A 20,181-nucleotide genomic window follows, 5' to 3' on the forward strand; every position below is an offset into this window, starting at 1 on the left:
AGAGCATTTGGTTTGCGTTTACTGTACTTAAGAAATTAATTAGTTTTGATAGAAAATAGAATATATTAACTAGAGACTCCCTTCTTGATTTGACACACTCAAGAATTTATGGCAGGTCGGATTAAATCATCCAAATGGCCCTATGTTTGACACTGCTGGTTTGGGGGTACTTTGTGTAAAATTATTTTACAGTAGGTTTATTAAGCAAAGTCCAGAAAGTGATTAATAATCCCATTGAATCCGGAGCCAGGTAAATCTGTTTCTCAGGCTGGTTAACTTTGAATTTATTTCAGTGCTGCATTAAGAGAAGCATTGTGGATTTTGTTACAGCCGATAAGTGCAGTAAGGCGATTGAATTAACTACTTACTCGAAGCCGAAAAAGAGGGCGCAAGTCCCGATGATGAGGAAGAGGGTCAGGTAGAAGACTCCCTTCTGCCGGGCCATCATCACTCGCCCATCGCAGCAGAAAGTGTTCTTTCCCGGCAGTTTCTCCCATTTCCGCACCTTCCTGCTTATCATCACAGCCGACATGGCGCTTTCGACGATCACAGTTCAGTTTATGTATGTTTTTAAACGAAGACGTTACTCAGTGAGCAACGTGACACATTTCTGCATGTTTTCTGGTGAAAAACAAAACAAAAAGAGAGGTAAGAAGGGCTTGCGGTCACATTGTCATCAGCAGTGTTGATTTCCACGTTGCATTCTTCGATAGCTCATTCCAAACGACGAAGCAAAGAACGAGATCGGTTCTTTAACGCCCTTGTAGGAAGACAGACGATTTTCCACGGGCGTTCGCTGCAGATGTTTCCCCTCCTCTCTCCACGAATAATAAATCCACTCGTGAAAGAGCGAACCTTGATCCTGTTGACTGATTCACGCTTGGGCAGGCAAACACCTTCCAATTGATAAAAACATGTATCATGAATAAATCATCAGAGAACTGTGGGTTGATTTATTCTATGTGGAAGCGGAAAACGGCTGCTGATAGTCGGTTTGCCCACCCGCAGGGTGCCAGATTCGCAGTTCGAGTCAATGGCAGCAGAAAACACGCCTAGATTCAAGTGGCTCCTCTTAAAGGGCCAGCACAGGTACAGTAACGTGGAACAAAGGACACTTGCAGGGACACTCGATTAGGGACACTTGTATCCATTGATCTAACCTTGCATTCATTTATTGCAGTTTTTCATACTCTGTTGACAATAAGTAGGCAGAAAAAGCTACGTTTAAGACCCTAACAAGGATTTATGTTTCCACCAGTAAAGGAATGTCATTTTGTGTTAATTGTAGTTATCGTGAATACAATGTAATCATACATGGAGTTAAAATGATCCAGAAATGTTCTCAATGAAATTTCTCCTACTGGATAAGCAATTAATTTAAATGTTTCATTTGTTAGAGTAAAACCTCGTAAATCCCAATCCGGTACTTGTTTTTTATGATTTTGGTATTTGTGACTTGTTCTCAAACATTGCTCAGAACCTTGACAAATGTAATAATACTCAGGGTTGGTCGGTCAAAGATATTTGGGTTGTATTTGATCCTAATCTGTCATTTCAGTTACATATAAAAAAATATTACTAGAATAGCTTTTTTTCCAATTTCGCAATATGGCAAGGGTTCGCCTGACACTGTCAAAATCAGATGCTGATTATAATGCATGCATTTGTTACTCTTTGTCTCAATTACTGTAATAATGTCTAACATCAAAAGTTTTCAGCTCGTGCAAAATGCTGCAGCTATGTCCTCGGACAAGAAAGTTTGATCACATTACCCTGATTTTAACTGACCTGCACTGGCTTCCTGTCAGTTAAGATGTAATTTTAAGGTTTTGTTGGTCAAGTCAAGTCAAGTCACATTTATTTGTATAGCCTATCATCACAAAATGCCTCAAAGGACAGGATTACATTTACACCATCTCCTTATCTTAAGCCAAATCTTGACATGTGGGCAAGGAAAAACTCGAAACCTCATCGTGAGTAAAAAAAAACCTGAGAAGGGGCCTCACAAGTGATAATCCCCCTTCCAGGATGACCAGGGTGGAATAGATTGGTAACATACAACTTTGAGCGTCGAATTGCCTCCTTATATTTTTCTGATTTATTTCTCTTATATGTTCTTATATGTTCCAGCTATATGTTTCCAGCCTTCGCTTGGAAAATGCTGATCTACCTGTGATTGCAAAAGCCAAGAAGAAATTAACAGGTAGGTGAGCATTCTCTTCTCTGGCTCAGACGCGGTGAAATGCTTTGAGATACAAAATGCAACCTCAGTGGAAGTGTTAATATCTAGGCTTAAGACACGCTTATTGTATATTGTGCATGCATTTTGAAAACTTTACCGCACTTTTACATAATGTACCCCATTATCTAGAACCTGCTGCATCGGTCAACATCTTAGCGCAGAGAGCTGTCATCTATAAATTATTTTATCACCTATAATTAATGTTGATAATGTATGAGTAATGTGTTTTGTCTGTTGATGCCCAATCAACATCCATTGCATTCCGGTCATTCTGAAACGAGGATAACCTCATGTGCAGCCCCTTCTCAGGGTTTCTTCATTTTACTCATCCTGAGGTTTTTGAGTTTTTCCTTGCCCTTACTGTATGTAGGTTTCAGATCAGGAGATGTAGTAATGGTCGTCTGTGCAGCCCTTTGAGACTTTTTGTGATTAAGGGCTATACAAATAAACATGACTTAACATGTTTAGAATTGTGTTTCTCGTACTTTTTTGATTGAAGACACACCTCTTTGTAAATAAATCTCGAGTTACACAGTAAATTTGAAAAAGGTTCATGTTTGTTTTTTTAAAGCTTATATCCTGTAGCCTTAATTGACAGTATAACATTTTTCTTATCATTTGTAGTCACAATGGCTCAGGAGGTAAACCTGGTTAATCATTTTGGGTAATGATTTTGCTGTAATTTTGAAATGTACTGTATAATTTTACTGCCTTTATCTAATCTTAATAGTATTACGATAGGTTCTTCCCTTTTTTTTTAGAAGAATAACAAAAATACTTAAATTGGGAGAAGTTTCAGCCAGTAGAAAAATGTTTCCTACCTTACAGTGTTTCTTTTTGTGGAAAAAGAAAATAATTAAAATCAGCAATGTCATAGGCATGGTTTTTTCTTTATTCTATTGATTTAATTCTTTTTTGCAGTGCAAATTTAAACTGCTCAATCAAAAAAATAAATTATTTAATACATTTCCCTGCACAGCTTTTAATGAACTGATAATTAATATTTAAAAAATATATACATATATTGGTATAGTAATCCGTCCTCTACTGATATGGATGAATGTTGCATTTCTTCGGCTGATAACTAGAAGAAAGCCATTACTGTATAGTAAATAAAGGCATGCTTTTTTTTAAATAAAATTGGGCAAAGTCTCACGGCATACTGTTTGAAAAACGCTGCCTTATTGAATGAGCTTGTTTAGCATCTCATCTCATCTCATCTCATTAGCTGCACCGCTTATCCTCAGTAGGGTCGCGAGGGTGCTGGAGCCCATTCCAGCAATCATGGCAAGTCGGGTAACCGGGACAGGAGAAAGAAGCATAGTCGTGGATCGGAAGCAAGTCGGGTAGCTGGGACAGGGGAACGAAGCGTGGTCGGGGATCAGAAGCAAGTCAGGTAACCAGAGGTGATCGGGAAGCCAGGAACGGGGGAGCGATACAGTAAACAGGGGACGGAATCAGGCAGGATGCAGGTGGGAATCAAAACGGTAGCCAGAGTCAAAAAGGGCTTGCCTTGCTTGTGCGCTGACGGACTGACAAAGAGTGACCGAGAATGCAGTGCTTGAATAGGGAGAGTGATAATTTAGAAACAACTGGCAGGTGGGGCTGAAAGAGTAAGCACAGGTTAGGGCAATTAGAATCGTGACACCATGTGCCTTTAAAAAGAAATAAGAGAAGGATTGTGATGGTACGATGACCTATTTTTACATTTTTAAAAGGGGGTTTAAGTAGGAAATACTGCATAACATAACCTCGATCTTAAGTGATATATATATTATATATTATGAATGAAGTTTTTTTTTACCACGAGAAGGCGCAAATAAATACAAACTGACCCTTTAACTGGATGCATTGAGCATAACACTAAGAAATACTATACATTAGTAGTTATTATTCATTTTAATATAACCACGCCAAAATATTTTTTGCTCCAAGTAACATTAATAAACATTGTAGCTTATGGATTGAAAACATCCATCCATTATCTGTACCACTTATACTCAGCAGGCTCACGGGGGGTGCTGGAGCCCATCCCAGCTATCTTCAGCTATCTTGGAAACCCACGCAAGCACGGGGGAAAGATGCAAACTCCACACAGGAGGTTCCATCTCATGACCTCAGAACTGTGTCGCACATGCGCTAGCCAATGCGCCGCCATGCTGCCCGGATTGAAAACAAGAAAAAACAATTAGGTAAAAAAACATAGCACTAATTTGGTCAATCATGGACTCAGTACATAGAAGACTATCTAACTTTCTTGAGTTGATGCAAATGTTTGTGGGGTTTTTTTTTTGTAAACCACAACACAATGTATTTAAGCATATTTTTACTTGGGGGCTGTTTAAAAGAGATAATAAAATATCAAGGATTTAAAACAAAACAACAGTTTTTGGGGAGATTGTATTGAACATGTGTCACAAAATTTGGGGCTCAAGACAAAACTTACTTTTTGGAGGGTGGTTTATTTGTTGTTATTTGATATAAAATAACTCATTTTCGGATGTAATTTGCTATACAATGAATATTTTTCAGACAGATTAACTCATAGAGTGGATGGGTCCACGCTTGACTCAAATTGGGTTATTTTTTTTACTTAATTGTGTACCCTTCAGAGTAAAAGGTTTATTTTACCAACAAATAATGATATAAGTAAAATGGCTTTTTTTTGTCTATAAAATTTCACGTTATACTGCAGTCCACTAAAATGCCTGTTTGAGGGCATATGCTAAACATGATATTTATTATACTCAATAAGTAATATTATAATGTTTTTTTACCGCAGCACATTGGATGGAGATCATGTAATACTAGAATTTTCAATTATTTCTTAAAACTGCAGATTCCAGCTTATCTACAAGCAGTTGTATTTAAAAGAATGTGTGTTTACTGTATTGTAATGTGTCATTTGCCGTGCCTGTGAAGGCTGCATTATTTATTGCAACAGCCACGGAGTGACTTTAATTGTGAGCCAATGAAAATTCAATATTTGCGCTGCTCATTCACACAAATCAGAAGTGCAATAATGTTTTTTTGCAGAATGCGTAATACCTAAAACGACCCAGAGTGTGTTCCATACGTAAAGGAAAACTGTGCATCTCTTCAGTGCTGTTTTCCTAGTCAAATTGTACAGTTTTAAGAATAAATAGATTTCTAATGATGTCACACCAAGCAATTTCATCAATAGCGAGAAAAAAATGCATCTGTTCTAAAAATAGGCAAAGACAACACCCAGACTGATCATTAACAACATGAGCAAATAAAATGGGAGCATCCAACCTTTCATTAATTCATTTATATTTAGATGTTTTTCTCCCTAGATTAAAAAACCAAAATTTAAGTAACAAGTACTATACTACTTGAGTAAATTAAAGGCTAAGGAAAAGTCAAATTTGATATCACTGCATTTAACATGAGATATCAAAATGTATTAAAATAATTAAGCTGAGTTTTTTTGCATCTTATCTATCTCAGGGTGCAACAATTTTGCCTTGAACCCACACAACTAAAATAATCTAATTTGCAAAAAAAAACAGTGCTCATTTTAAGTATTTTTTTCTGACTTTCAATATGTTTTTCCTATATAGAATAAAAAACACCTCTGGAAAATACGACCTATTAAGCAGACAATAGATCTGATCGTTCTAAGAAATATTTTTTACAAAAATCAGAAAAAGAAAAAAATGAATATGAGCTACAATCCACTAAATAAGACCACTTTTTCCTAATTTCAATATTAATTTTACTAGTTTCCTGGGAAAACACTTTAAACCGATTTAATTTGGAAAAAACATGAATTAAAATAAATAAAATTCAGGGAGAAGATTTTGTATATTTATTTAATGGCAGAGCAAATACTGTACATTTGACAACAAACTATACTATACTATACTATACTATACTATACTATACTATAGTAAATAGAAGGCCTAGGGACTCAGGTAAATCAGCTCACCTGTTTAGGTGGTTTGTTCAAGTCATGTTGGCAGGTTAAGGTTGCATTCCATTAAAATAGGGAGTAAGTCATTTCACGTTGGTCCCACCAGTTATGACCAAAAAAAGTTTCAGGGGAATGTAAACAACACAGATATCTGATCTTGGTAGTTATCGTTGGGTTTCTCAGAACATAATAAAACTTCCCGCAAATCTCACTTTTGCAAATGCATACAGTATATTGTTTGGCATTCCATAAAAAACAAAAAAAATATTGTTTGGCAATTATTTTCTGTACAAATCATGGATAGTTGAATGAAGTTAGTTACAAGATCAAAATTTTGATGAATATGTTGTTATGATATGGGCAGCACGGGGGGGCAGTGGTGAGCGCGTGTGCGGCACAGTTCTAAGGTCATGAGATCGAACCTCCTGTTTGGAGTTTGCATGTTCTCCCCGTGCTTGAGTGGGTTTCCTCTGGGGACTCCGGTTTCCTCCCACATTCCAAAAACATGCATGTTAGGTCAATTGGCCGGTCTAAATTGTCCCTAGGTGTGAATGAGCAAGCGAATTGTCTGTCCCTGTGTGCCCTGCGACTGGCTGGCAACCAGTTCAGGGTGTCCCCTGCCCACTGCCGAAGATAGCTGGGATGGGCTCCAGCACCCCCACAACCCTACTGAGGATAAGCGGAGCAGATAATGGATGGATGGATGTTGTTATGATCTCCTCAATTATGCTTTGACCTATAGGTGCATGTCTACCCAAGATGTTGCCACTCTTAAGTCATGAAAAATTAAATCAAATAAGCAAATTTTGGACCATAATTTTCTGTTTTAATTTAGTGAATCGGCCAAGGGCGTTGTTTTGGCTAGGACTGGGGGGACGTGTTCCCACCAATGACCAAAAATCAGTGTTTTGTCCCCACCTGTCATGGCCAGCATGGTCGCCGTGGCGACCGGTCTGCCCCGCCCCCTGGGCACCAGCTGAAGCAGATCAGCTAATTGCGTGTGTGCTACTTAAGGGTGGGTTGTGGGTATTGCGGGTGTTGGCTCATTACACATTTTCCGTTCTGTTATGCCCTGTCCTGTTTAGTTTGAGTCAGAGGAAACCTGTACTTGCCCATTCTGAGTGTAAGATTTTTTTGGTTCTGTTTTGTCCCGGAGTTTTGGACGACTTTTATTTGTTAAATAAAAGTTATGATTGTAAACGCAATTGAGTTCTCCCTTCCTGCCTCCTGCCTCCGTACTGGTCCGCTCCTCCCTCGTGACACCACCAGTGTTATTTGATCACTTTATAAAAAATGTGCTATGTCCCCACCAATGCCAAGACGAAATCTACACTCTTAGACTCGGCTGTTTTCTTTTTAGATGTTTTGCAGTCACAAAACTCAAATTTACAAATTGGAACGCAGTGTGTGCATTAACTTTGTTGTCTTTTGCTGTGGTCGCCAAATGTCCGCCAATGGGAAATTATATAAAATGAAATTGCTGCCCCAATAAATTAATAATAACATAGGAGGGGGGAAAGCCCATTGTAATAATATTTAACAAATAACAAATAATAATAAGTCAGATATCGGGTATGACTACAAGGGCAAATGATAAATCATCAAGAAAAAAAATAGATTAACTTTCCCTAAATAAACGTCTCCTACCAGGACAAAATGGGAGCAGAGTAACAATATGCCAAAACACAGTTAAGAATAGGATAAAGTCACATTTCAAAACCTGCATCTTAGAATTATAAGCACACATTGTTACTACTTGCACACCCTAATGAAGGAAAAAATATATATATATCTACCGGCTGCAGATGATAGTACATTGTGAAGAGCTTGACTTTTGCACATTTTAGTCACCAGGAAAGCGACACAAAAATTCAAACAATACAACTTTATGTGGATGTTTGGATTCCTAGATTACAATAATAACAATTACATTAAATACATACATAAAACTAATTGCAAAGTTAAATTATTAGCAAGTGGAAATAAGCGTATCACTCCACTTCTTAATATTACATGTGTGTGTTTAGTACTGTGTAAAACGTAGTTTAATGTAAATTGGCAGTTTGGCGTCATCTATTGGCACCCCTGCCCAAGTACCCTATAATTCAATTCATAGTTTGTGTTCCAAACCCCCCCATATTTTATTTGTATTTATTTGGTATTTGGTTTATATGAATTAAACATTGACCGAAATTATATTTTTGTTAAATGTGTAAAATTAACCGAGTACTGTAATCATGTTTGAGTGCACGGTTCACACTAGTCCGTCATTCATTAACGTCCCCCTGGAAACAAGACGTTGTATCTTCTCTGTCTGTGTTTGTTTTGTTTACATTTCCCATGTCGCCATTTTTGTGGCCTCAAAAATATATTTTGTTTTATCCTTGTAAATGGACGGTGTACCTTGCCTCCAAGTGTCTTACTGCCGCGCACAGAAATTAAGGTAATATACTGCGAAGAACCAGTTTGGATTAGTTAGCATTGCTAGCGAGGATAAGGGCGGCCAAGGGTTTTTTTTTTCTTACTGGAATGACATACTGCTAAAACTTTACCTGTATTTCCTTCTTTCTTGACACAGAGAACACCTCCAGTCGCGTGATTTCCTGGACAGAAGTTTACGCATCGTAAAAGAGCCAAATGGGACTGTCCTTGTGCCTGTTTTACCTTCATGTCTACTACAACTTGAACAAACCAAAGATGTGAAAGTTGTTTGGTGTCAGGTAAATAGCAACAGCTTACCTATAGTGGCTTGCGAAACTATTTGCCCCCTTTGAACTTTGTGACCTTTTGCCACATCTATAAGAAATAGCTTCCTTCTTGCCACTCTTCCATAAAGGCCAGATTTGTGCCGTATACGACTGATTGTTGTCCTATGGACAGATTCTCCCACCTCAGCTTTAGACTTCTGCAGTTCATCCAGGGTGATCATGGGCCTCTTGGCTGCATCTCTGATCAGTTTTCTCCTTGTATGAGCTGAAAGTTTAGGGGGATGGCCCGATCTTGTTAGATTTGGAGTGGTGTGATACTTCTTCTATTTCAATATTATTGCTTGCACAGTGCTCCTTGGGATATTTAAAGCTTGGGAAATCTTTTTGTATCCAAATCCAACTTTAAACGTATCAACAACAGTATCTCAGACTTGCCTGGTGTGTTCCTCGTTCTTCATGATGCTCTCTGCGCTTTAAACAAACCTCTGAGACTATCACAGTGCAGGTGCATTTGTAAAGAGACCTGATTAGACACAGATGCATTCCATTTCTCATCGTTAGTCATTTAGATAAACATTGAATCATTCAGAGAACCTCACTGAACTTCTAAACATAGTTTGCTGCACTAAAAGTAAAGGGGCTGAATGATTTTGCACACCCACTTTTTCATTTTATATTTGTTAAAAAATGTTTAAAATATCCAATAAAGTGTGTTCCACTTCATGATTGTGTCCTACTTATTGTTGATGCTTCAAAAGAAATTACAGTTTTATATCTTGTTGTTTGAAGTCTGAAATGTGGCAAAAGGTCACAAAGTTCAAGGAGGCCAAATAGTTGCGCAAGCCACTGTAAATGAATTGAATTTAAACTATATTCCAATTTGGCCTAACATCTTCCTCAGCCTTCTGTGCTGTCTAGGGAGAGAGGCAGGAGAAGGAGTGATAAACTAGCAGATGTCCTCCAGGAGCTTGTGGAATCTCAAGGAGAAAGTTGGACGAAGGAAGTGAGCGATGATCTGCCTCGCAGCTTCCAGCGCCATGGAGATTTAGTCGTGTTGGGACCTAACTGTTTCGCTCTGGCTCTGTGGACAAAAATTGGTAATATTGCCAAATTCGAGTGTGTTTATAGGTTTAAGAAAACAAAAAAAATTATTAGGTCTTTCCCCCTGGTGTTTTATTTTTAGATCAACAGTTGTGGCACGCCGTAGCCAAAAGCCTGGGAGCTCAACGCCTGGTGAAGATGAGTCGAATATCTAGGGATGGTTTCCGATCTCCTCAAGTGACAATGCTTCTGGGAGAGCAGGGCTGGGTCAAACATGTAGACAATGGAATTACGTGAGTTTCATTACCACTCCAACAGGATAAACTGTTTTTCTCTTGTCGCATATTCATGGATTATACGCAGGCTCCCCAGACCATTATGCATATGCCCTAATGTAATCACAATTTATACAGGCCTATGGTATTATTAATTATAGGGTTTCGCATGTCGGATAAATAGGAAATTAACAGCAACGTGGAGTTCTTCATTCAAAGTTGCATTACTTTGATAACATAGAATGTTGGAAAACATTTGGCAACAAATATTTGAGATATCATTATTTAATTTTAATTGAGAAAAATGATGTAGAACGTGTTATTTTGAGTAATATCACATATTAGGGTACAAGCATGTGTTTTAGTCTCAAGGTACTGTAGCTGTATGCCAGGGTTCTCCTACCCTTTTCAAGCTGAGAGCTACTTTTGTTACTTATTTGTGCAAAAGGAACCCAGTGTTATATGCATTTGAAAAATAACATACAGTGGAACCTCGGTTCTCGACCATAATCCGTTCCAGAACCCTGTTCGAAAACCGATTTGTTCGATCACCGAAAATCGTTTTTCCCATTAAAAGTAAAGTTAAATCGTTTTAATCCATTCCAACACCCTGAATGTCTACCATGAACGTAAACATGAAGCTAACCCAGGCTAATCGTAGGTTCGCGTTAGCGTAATCTTCTGTACGAAAGATTACGCCCCACCAATGCGTTCCGTATGAAAGATTACGCTAACATGAACGTGTAAAAATAAAAAAATCAGGTCGTTTATACGTCATTTAGCACCCGGGTCTCCACAAAAAGTGGTGAGCGGTTAAAGGATAAAGAAAATAATTATGAATAGGATTTCTTACCTTTGTGGTGGTCTGCAGAAGCCATGCTCTATTCCCTCGAAAGAAGGGAAACTCGCACACCTTCTTCATTTTGTTATTATTAATAGTTGTACGCACTACTCTTCTTTTTTCACCTGTAGCAACTTTGCTGCTTGCACCGACCTTCTTCTGAGGCATAATTAGGGGCTAAAACACTCCGTTCACCGATATTAAAAGCGAAAGCGAAAAGAAGTGTGCGCGCACGTCATAACAGTTCTTCACGAGGGGTGGGGTCAATCTACACGATCTACACCCGTACGCCGCTCAGCATCGCACCCTAGCGTATCGGCATTCGAACTCCGATTTTTTGAACGAAAAGCGAAGCAAGAATTTCTCGAAATTTTTGGTCGAGAACCGAATTGTTTGAATTGAGAGGCGTTCAAAAACCGACGTTCCACTGTATTATCAAGTTGTTACTATGTTATTACCAGGTTAATTACTGAAAGTAAAGTTGAATAGCATCAGTCAACCAGTGAAAGAATAATTTTACTAGAAAATCACATTACCGTAAATTCCAGACTATAGAGCGCACCTGATTATAAGCCGCACCCACCACATTTTAAGAGGATAACCGCTTTTGTACTTACACAAGCCGCACCTGTATATAAGCCGCATGCGCCCACATTAAAACATGTAACACAATCACAAAATTAACCCAAACCCGACTTTGAGTCCCGCGATTTTAACTGAATATAAAGTACACAGTTCAAAAACCACAGCCGGCAATATAAAAGGAAAATGATACTGGTACTTAAGGTATGATGCAGACCTGCAGAGTCCGGGTCCCGTTGAAAATAATCCAAGGAAAAAAAATTATATTTCCAAAGGTAAGGGTGGGAAAAATGTATATCCACTATTGTCCGCTGCGTCCACAAACACGTCTCACCTTTACTCCACTTCCCGCCTGCCCCCGTTGTTTTTGCCCCTTCTTTTTGATTCGCCCGAGGAAAACATATCAGAATAAGTCTCTAAAATAAATACATTACAAAAATATACAGTTGCAAATACATATTATACATGGTTACTCATATTTACAAAGAAAGACGGTACACCGAGAGAGTTTTCAAAGCTTTAATAATAATATTATAACTTTCATCCCAAACCGTGCCTGTGAAGGGTAGCAAAACGCTACTAGCAACACGCTCGCAACACAGTAAACGGATCTGTTAAAAAAAACATATCGTATATGTTGAAATCACGGTAAACCGTCCTCATCTTCCCCCTTATAACTGACGCCATCAAAGTCGTCTTCCTTCAGTATGGGGAAGAGACTTTGTCATATAGACGTCGTCCCACGCTCCTTTATTCAAAAACACGCCAGCAACACGCTCGCAAAGTAACGTTTACGTGCAGTAGCTCTGTTCACAAGCTAAGAAGTTGCAGTCTTCCTCGGCGCATATATTCCACCGGTCTAAATCTTACCTTTTGTACTCGAGCGCCGCTGGCGGCTGTTAGAAAAATTACATAAATTGGCCGCATCACTGAATAAGCCGCAGGGTTGAACGTTTGGGAAAAAAGTAGCGGCTTATAGTCCGGAATTTACGGTAACTAGGCACTGGTGAGCTGTTTTCAGAAAGAGTCTGCGAGCACATCAGCTGTCCTTTTTGGCAGATAACTAGATTTTACCTGTGATATTATAAATACTCTGTGCATTCTTGACCTCTTATTGACCCGGTTTGTTGTAATTCCAGTGAAGGTGGCCTTCATCTACTCTAAAAAGTTGAAAAACAGAGGTGTTTTTTAATTTATAAAAGGTACACCTCTGATCCCCCTTGCTGCTTGCAGTCTGCCTTTTAGCACTTTTTCACTTTTTTGAGCCAGGGCATGTTTTTTATATCGGATAAATTTTGCCGCACACCACAAATCAAAAATGTTATAAAGTGACTCTGAACAGTATGTTTAATTACAATACAATTTGTAATCCCCCCAGTTTTTACAGCACAGACACTTGACAACAACATAATATTTGCTGAAAATGATTCATAAATATTTTATTAAATTTTGAATTTTAAAAAGTGACATTGGAGAATTTCTTACGGCACACCTGACAATCTCTCACGGCACACGAGTGTGTTGTGGCACAGTGGTTGAAAATCACTGGCATAAATGACTGGTGAGACCAGTGAATTATTGAAGCCAGAAAAGCGGGCTGCACACCCTTTGTCAATTAGTCAGATGGGAGACCCAAAATGTCTATTGTTTTGATTACAGGTATAACTTTGACGTCACCAAATGCATGTTTTCTGCCGGAAATATAACAGAAAAGCTACGGGTTGCTGGATTCAACTGCAGTGGCGAGACTGTGGTTGATTTATACGCAGGTGAGAGAAATTTATTGTACTTTTGAAATAACATACCAGGTCACACTGTACATCTTGACTGGCTTGTCAGCTTTATTGCAACCAGCCTACCACAGTGAAATGGCAAGAAAACATTGTTAGATTGTTTAAATTACTTGTTTCTTTTGTGTTGCTAGGTATTGGATATTTTACACTTCCATTTCTGGTCCATGCGGGTGCAGCACATGTCCATGCTTGTGAGTGGAACCCACATGCTGTTGAGGCTCTGCGTAAAAACCTCATGACCAACAGAGTTTATGATCGCTGCACAGTTCACCAAGGGGACAATCGACAAGTAATGTACTATTTATGCACTCCTTCAAATCATAGCTTAGTGGAGCATGTTTACCCTGTAATTGTTCTAATGTTTCTATTGGTCTTCTCACACTAAACGGATGTCATAATTATGAAAATTTGAACTCAATAAATATTCCTATTGAAATGGAACAAATGCAATACCATTTTTATAAAGGAAGGATAAGAAAGACAAATTGGCATAAAGACAGATGGTACATTTTAAAGACAAACGAACATTAAACAATAAAATAATGGGATTAAATCAGTCAATTAAAATGAAACAGATAATTAATCAAAAACACGACATTGAAAACAACCCTTGGTGTTCTTGTGTGTTTTTCCCCTGTAGAAGGAGTATTGAGGCTCTTACAAATATTGTATTCAAAATGAGAACAATAAAAGTTTGGTATTTGTGTGTGAATATTTGTAATTTGGATAACTTTTTACGTATTAGCATTAAGTACATCCATCCATTATCTGCACCGCTTATCCTCAGTAGGGTCGCGGGGGTGCTGGAGCCCATCCCAGCTATCTTCGGGCAGTGAGCAGGGGACACCCTAAACTGGTTGCCAGCCAATCGCAGGGCACGCAGGGACAGACAACTCACACCTAGGGACAATTTGAACCGGCCAATTAACCTGACATGCATGTTTTTGGAATGTGGGAGGAAACCCAAGCAAGCACGGGGAGAACATGCAAACTCCACACAGGTGGTTTGATCTCACGACCTCTGAACTGTGCCGCACACGCGCTAACCACTGCGGCGCCGTGCTGCCCCTAGCATTAAGTCTTAAGAGCTTATTTTCTAAAAGAAAACCATATTAATTATTTATTAGGGATACTACATGTTTTCATAACGATACTGTTAAAAATTCTCAACTCTTTAGCAGTCATTGATACCACTAATAGATAAAATCCCTTTCTTATGACCAAAAAGGTTGATATTTTGAAGAAAATTCTTAAATCAAAACAGAATAGTTTCCTTTAAAACGGCATTTAAGGACTTGCAATTTATCATTCCTCCCATTTCTAGTTCTTGGTTGAGAAACAGCCACTCAAGGGCTGCCAATACATTACTGGTATCTGCTACCATCACAAGCACCAATACCCTAAAATGGCTGGTCTTTGCACTTATACCCAAACATGGTATTGCTACTCATCCTTCTAATATCATTCATACACACTGTGGACTTCAATCTTAGTATTTCCTATGAAAGTGAATGAAATGAAATGAAATGAACTGTCCTGTTATTACTTGTTTGTTCATTTTTGTTTTTATGTACCATATTTTCCACACTATAAGGCGCACCTAAAAGCCTTTATCTTTTTCAAAAGCTGACCATGCGCCTTACAATACAGTGCGCCTAATAATATGGATCAATATTGAGTCGCAAGGTCTCGCAACTAAGGCCAGCCAGCAGCCGGCGACTAGATTTTCCCCCGTAGGAGAAATAGTCCGCAGTGTATGCTGGGATATATACAGTATACCAGCGTTTCATTTCCTAACGAATGTGTCAATCGTCATTTGAATCGGTCACTATTGGCTAAAGGAGGCGGGTCCTTTTTAGCTTTTGCAGGCTCGTGCCAAAAGGGCGTAAAACAAAGCCTGCAGTTGGTCAAAAAATACGTGAATCACAAGTTAGGTTGCTCTACATTCTGTAGAAAACATTTTTCACTAGTCTGTATTTGTAAACAGGAATTATGGAGCAACTAGCAACGTCCATCGATGCAGATGCTTCTCTGCGGATTTTTTTCTTTTGTTTGTCGTGTTTTGGAGTGTGTAAATATTTTACACGGTTGGATTTACCACACTCACGGATGTAAGAGGACCATGGTTGCGTATTATTATTGAATGTGATGACTGCAAGATGACTTTGGTGAGCTACCCTGGCTTTATATTTTCCCAGTATCTTGTTTCAGACTGATCTTGATGTTTCTGTGATGAGTCTATTTTTTAATCTAATTCAATTCAAAGTGTTTATTGTCGTATGCACAGTAAAGAACCACGTTTCCCTGCACAATGAAATTCTTACTTTGCTGTCCACACAGTTGCCATGAAAAAGGAAAACAGAAACTAAGAAATGGTTGGCATTTCTTGAATCCAAAGAGTTTAATCTTCCTAATTATATGTGGAATGACGCATATGAGCTATTGGTGACTTGGAGTCCGTACTATTTTTCGTCTTATAACCCGGTGCACCTTTATAGTGCAGAAAATACAGTAGTTATTTGTTTTCTCTGTATTTAGAGCGTGCTGGCTCCACTTAATAACAATGCCACGACAAAATAGAATGTTATTCAAATATGGCCTTTAAGCTTGATACTGTTACTCTTTTCAAAGTATTTATACCATTGACAATTTAAACTTGTAATGTTTGTCTCTTAGATCTCACAAAAGTGAGTTCACCCCTCACATATTCTTTATAAATTATAAGAATACTTTCATGAGACAACCAAACAGGTACAGAGGTGAAATAAAATTGACTGATATTGTTGACAAGATACATTATTATTTTAATCTAATGGTATTTTTCTTTCAGATACAGCTCCATGATGTTGCAGACCGGGTGAACCTGGGCCTCATTCCAAGCTCTGAGGAGGGTTGGCTAGTCGCTTGTCGCCTATTGAAGAAAAAAACTGGCGGTGTTTTGCACATCCATCAAAACGTTACATCAGTGAAAGACATGCCCTCAATTGCGGCAGAAGATATGGACTGCAACTTATCCCGAAAGAGAGTCGAGAAAGAAGCGTGGCAGGCCTGGGCTGATGCCACTGCAAACCACATTGCCTATCTTTTAAAGAAACTCACTGCTAAAACGTGGCGAACAAACATTCAGCATATCGAGCATGTAAAGTCATATGCACCCCATGTGCATCATCTTGTCCTGGATTTGGAGTGCAGACCAGCATTAATTGACATGATTAAATGAAGAGGCACTGAATCCCGCTACTTGTGTTGATTTTGCAACATTCAACAGGCATGGGTGAAAATATCAGGGTTATTTTTCCCCAGGGAGAAAAGGGATCTAAAAATATAAGGTTATGTTGACTAGTGCACTTAGGAAATACATAAAGATGAGAACACAAATTGTGGCGGTGAAGTCAAATGAGAAAGGTTAGTTCATATACAAATGGGATTTATGACCAATTTGTGATTTTACTGCTGACCTTGCTTCTGGCAAATATGAACTGACACTGCTGGGAGAGTTGAGGCTCTCGTGTTTACAGTTACCATTGTATGTCATCAGTTTTCAATACCTAAGCATGCATTTTGTTGGAATGTCGAAGAAGAAACACAGGGAGAACAACTCTTGTTTTGAATTCAGATGAAAAATATTGAAAATCTTACAGGGGCATTGGAAAAGGTTTGACTGGTAGACAGTCAAAGGAATTTGAGTTTATGACAAGAGACATTTATTTTATTTTATATAATATATACAGGACTGTCTCAGAAAAATAGAATATTGTGATAAAGTTCTTTATTTTCTGTAATGCAATTAAAAAAACAAAAATGTCATACATTCTGGATTCATTACACACCAACTGAACTATTTCAAGCCTTTTATTATTTTAATATTGCTGAATTTGGCTTACAGCTGAAAAAAACTCAAAAATCCTATCTCAAAATATTAGAATACTTCCTCAGACCAAGTAAAAAAATAATTTTATAACAGCAAAACTAAATCAAACATTTGAAAATGTCCATTGATGCACTCAGTACTTGGTTGGGAATCCTTTTGCACGGATTACTGCATCAATCCGGCGTGGCATGGAGGCAATCAGCCTGTGGCATTGCTGAGGTGTTATTGATGCCCAGGATGCTTCGATAGCGGCCTTTAGCTCATTTGCATTTGTAGGTCTGGTGTCTTTCATCTTCTTCTTAACTATACCCCACAAATTCTCGATGGGGTTCAGGTCAGGGGAATTAGCAGGCCAATCAAGGACAGTGATGCCATGGTCAGTGCACCAGTTACTGGTGGGTTTGGCGCTGTGGGCAGGTGCCAGATCATGCTGGAAAATGAAATCCTCATCTCCATAGAGCTTTTCAGCAGATGGAAGCATGTAGTGCTCTAAAATATCTTGGTACACAGTTGCATTTACTCTGGACTTGATGAAACACAGTGGACCAACACCAGCAGCTGACATGGCTCCCCAAACCATTGCTGACTGTGGGAACTTCACACTGGATTACAAGCAACTTGGATTTTGCTCGTCTCCAGCCTTTCTCCAGACTCTGGCGCCTTGACTTCCAAATGAAATGCAAAACTTGCTTTCGTCTGAAAAGAGGACTTTGGACCACTCTGCAACTGTCCAGTGCTTCTTCTCCATAGCCCAAGTCAGACGCTTCTTCCGTTGTCTTGAGTTCAGAAGTGGCTTGACCATGGGAATACGGCTATTGTAGCCCATTTCCCGGACACGTCTGTGAACTGTGGCTTTTGATACCTGGACTCCAGCTTCAGCCCACTGTCTTTGAAGCTCCCCCAAATTCTGGAAGCGGCTCTTCTTCACAATTTTGTTAAGGCTGCGGTCATCTCTCTTGGTTGTGCAGCGTTTCCGGCCACATTTTTCCCTTCCAACAGACTTTTTGTGGATATGCTTTGAAACTGCACTCTGTGAACAGCCTGCTCTTTGAGAAATTTCTTTTTGTGTCTTACCCTCCTGATGGAGGGTATCAATGATCGTCCTCTGGACAGCAGTCAGATCAGCAGTCTTCCCCATACTTGTGATTTAGTTTACTGAACCAAGCTGAGTGTTTTTAAGGCTCAGGAAACCCTCGCAAGGTGTTTCGAGTTAGATGATTCAGGTGATTAATTGAATAGCCTACTTGTATACTTTTTCATGATATTCTAATATTTTGAGATAGGATATTTGAGTTTTCTTAAGCTGTAAGCCAAATTCAGCAATATTAAAATAATAAAAGGCTTGAAATAGTTCAGTTGATGTGTAATGAATCCAGAATGTATGACATTTTTGTTTTTTTAATTGCATTACAGAAAATAAAGAACATTATCACAATATTCTAATTTTCTGAGACAGTCCTGTATATCTCATCTCATTAGCTGCAACCGCTTATCCTCAGTAGGGTCGCGGGGGTGCTGGAGCCGATCCCAGCAATCATCGGGCAGTGGGCAGGGGACACCCTGAACTGGTTGCCAGCCAATCGCAGGGCACACGGGGACAGACAACTCACTCGCTCATTCGCACCTAGGGACAATTTGGAACGGCCAGGTCACCTGAAATGCATGTTTTTGGAATGTGGGAGGAAACCGGAGTGCCCGGAGGAAACCCACGCAAGCACGGGGAGAACATACAAACTCCGCACAGGAAGTCTGGAGCTGGATTTGAACCCACGACAGGTTCCCATGACATGAACTGTGCCGCACAAGCGCTAACCACTGTGCCGCCGTGCTGCCCATAATATATATATATATATATATATATATATATATATATATATATATATATATATATATATATATATATATATATACTGTTACTGTTTTAATAAACCTGCCAATTTTTGAATTGTTATTGTCACTTTTCAGTGATGTGCAGTCAGATGAGGTAGGTGAGGCTTTGCCTTAACTGTCATAAGACAAACATAAAATTAAAAATACATTAAAGGGTTATATTTCTTCAGTGTTTATGTTCTTTCTCATTTAACTTCACAATTTTTGATTTTTAGTTTTGAAATTGCTCAATGTTCATATTTTAATATGAATATTATTAATACACTTGGTGTGTAATGTATTTCAGTGCTTAGCGTCTGCAGATGCAGAGTAAAGCACGCAATTATCCTGCCTCACGAAAGAGGGCAATAGTGAGACCAAAGATTCTGATGTGCCACACACCTTAACCCAAAACAAAATAATTGGTCAAAGTGATAACAGGTCAGGACGTTTTTGTCATCATATAGTATTACATGTCTATTGTTGTTTTGTTTTTGTTTTTTGAAAAGGAAAATGTATGAGTTTATTCTTTTTAATTTTGGACAAATGCAGAGGAGATTTAATTGGATGGTTCCTTATTTTGACTATTATTATGCACTGTTTTGACCGTTACAATATTGTCTCTAACGTCATGTTGCTGTTTTTTTTATTTCCACACACCTGAGGGCTAATCTGTTTTTTTCTAACTTTGAAGATTTAATAAAGGGGTGGGTGACATAACGGGGAATAGAATTCACTTATCTAAAGGCTTCTCTTCTCGTTTCTCCTGGCGAGTTCAAAATCCATTCATGTCTTCTCTCCTTATTTTGAGTGTCTACTAAACTTTAGACTTAGGAATAACAGTACTTAACATATAACTGTGCTGAGCAGATGCCGAGTAAGGCAAGCGATCCTATTGCTTCATTGCAGGGGGGCAATAGAAAGACCAATGGTTTGGATTTAAAGTACAACTCATGCCCCAAATAATAGAATTAGTGATCGTATTTTTAAGTTGTGTTTCTGTAGTGCAGTCTTTAGCACTT

At 38.7% G+C, this 20,181-nt stretch overlaps 2 protein-coding genes across 3 annotated transcripts in view; one reads left to right on the forward strand and one right to left on the reverse strand.

The window, feature by feature from the left end:
• zdhhc9 (zDHHC palmitoyltransferase 9) overlaps positions 1–1,056 on the reverse strand; it is a 49,194-nt gene extending 48,138 nt beyond the window's left edge. The window contains exon 1 of the mRNA XM_088344509.1: positions 369–1,056. Within this exon, the coding sequence (XP_088200635.1) occupies positions 369–532 (164 nt within the window). The 5' untranslated portion in view covers positions 533–1,056. The remainder of the gene's footprint in view (positions 1–368) is intronic.
• A 7,402-nt stretch (positions 1,057–8,458) lies between these two features.
• Positions 8,459–16,651, forward strand: tyw2 (tRNA wybutosine-synthesizing protein 2). 2 transcript variants are annotated; one of them, XM_088343986.1, is made up of 7 exons: positions 8,459–8,622; positions 8,758–8,899; positions 9,789–9,984; positions 10,071–10,221; positions 13,286–13,395; positions 13,551–13,708; positions 16,250–16,651. In XM_088343986.1, exons 1-7 carry the CDS (start codon positions 8,570–8,572, stop codon positions 16,637–16,639), a joined length of 1,200 nt encoding a protein of 399 aa, XP_088200112.1. In that variant the 5' UTR covers positions 8,459–8,569; the 3' UTR covers positions 16,640–16,651. The 2 variants fall into 2 exon arrangements, with proteins under 2 accessions (XP_088200112.1, XP_088200113.1); XM_088343987.1 differs by having other exon boundaries at positions 13,551–13,610; positions 16,250–16,420.
• The last annotated feature ends 3,530 nt before the right edge of the window (positions 16,652–20,181 follow it).

This window comes from Urocampus carinirostris, chromosome 9 (genome assembly GCF_059441175.1).
Source record: "Urocampus carinirostris isolate Australia breed hairy pipefish chromosome 9, RoL_Ucar_1.0, whole genome shotgun sequence".
Taxonomy (NCBI): domain Eukaryota; kingdom Metazoa; phylum Chordata; class Actinopteri; order Syngnathiformes; family Syngnathidae; genus Urocampus; species Urocampus carinirostris.

Bases quoted from the DNA above. Each gene is read 5' to 3' on its own strand.
- tyw2 (XM_088343986.1), top strand. From the start codon at position 8,570: ATGGACGGTGTACCTTGCCTCCAAGTGTCTTACTGCCGCGCACAGAAA. The intron at 8,900-9,788 runs GTAAATAGCAAC...CATCTTCCTCAG, and splicing joins TGAAAGTTGTTTGGTGTCAG to CCTTCTGTGCTGTCTAGGGA. The intron at 13,396-13,550 runs GTGAGAGAAATT...TTGTGTTGCTAG, and splicing joins TGTGGTTGATTTATACGCAG to GTATTGGATATTTTACACTT.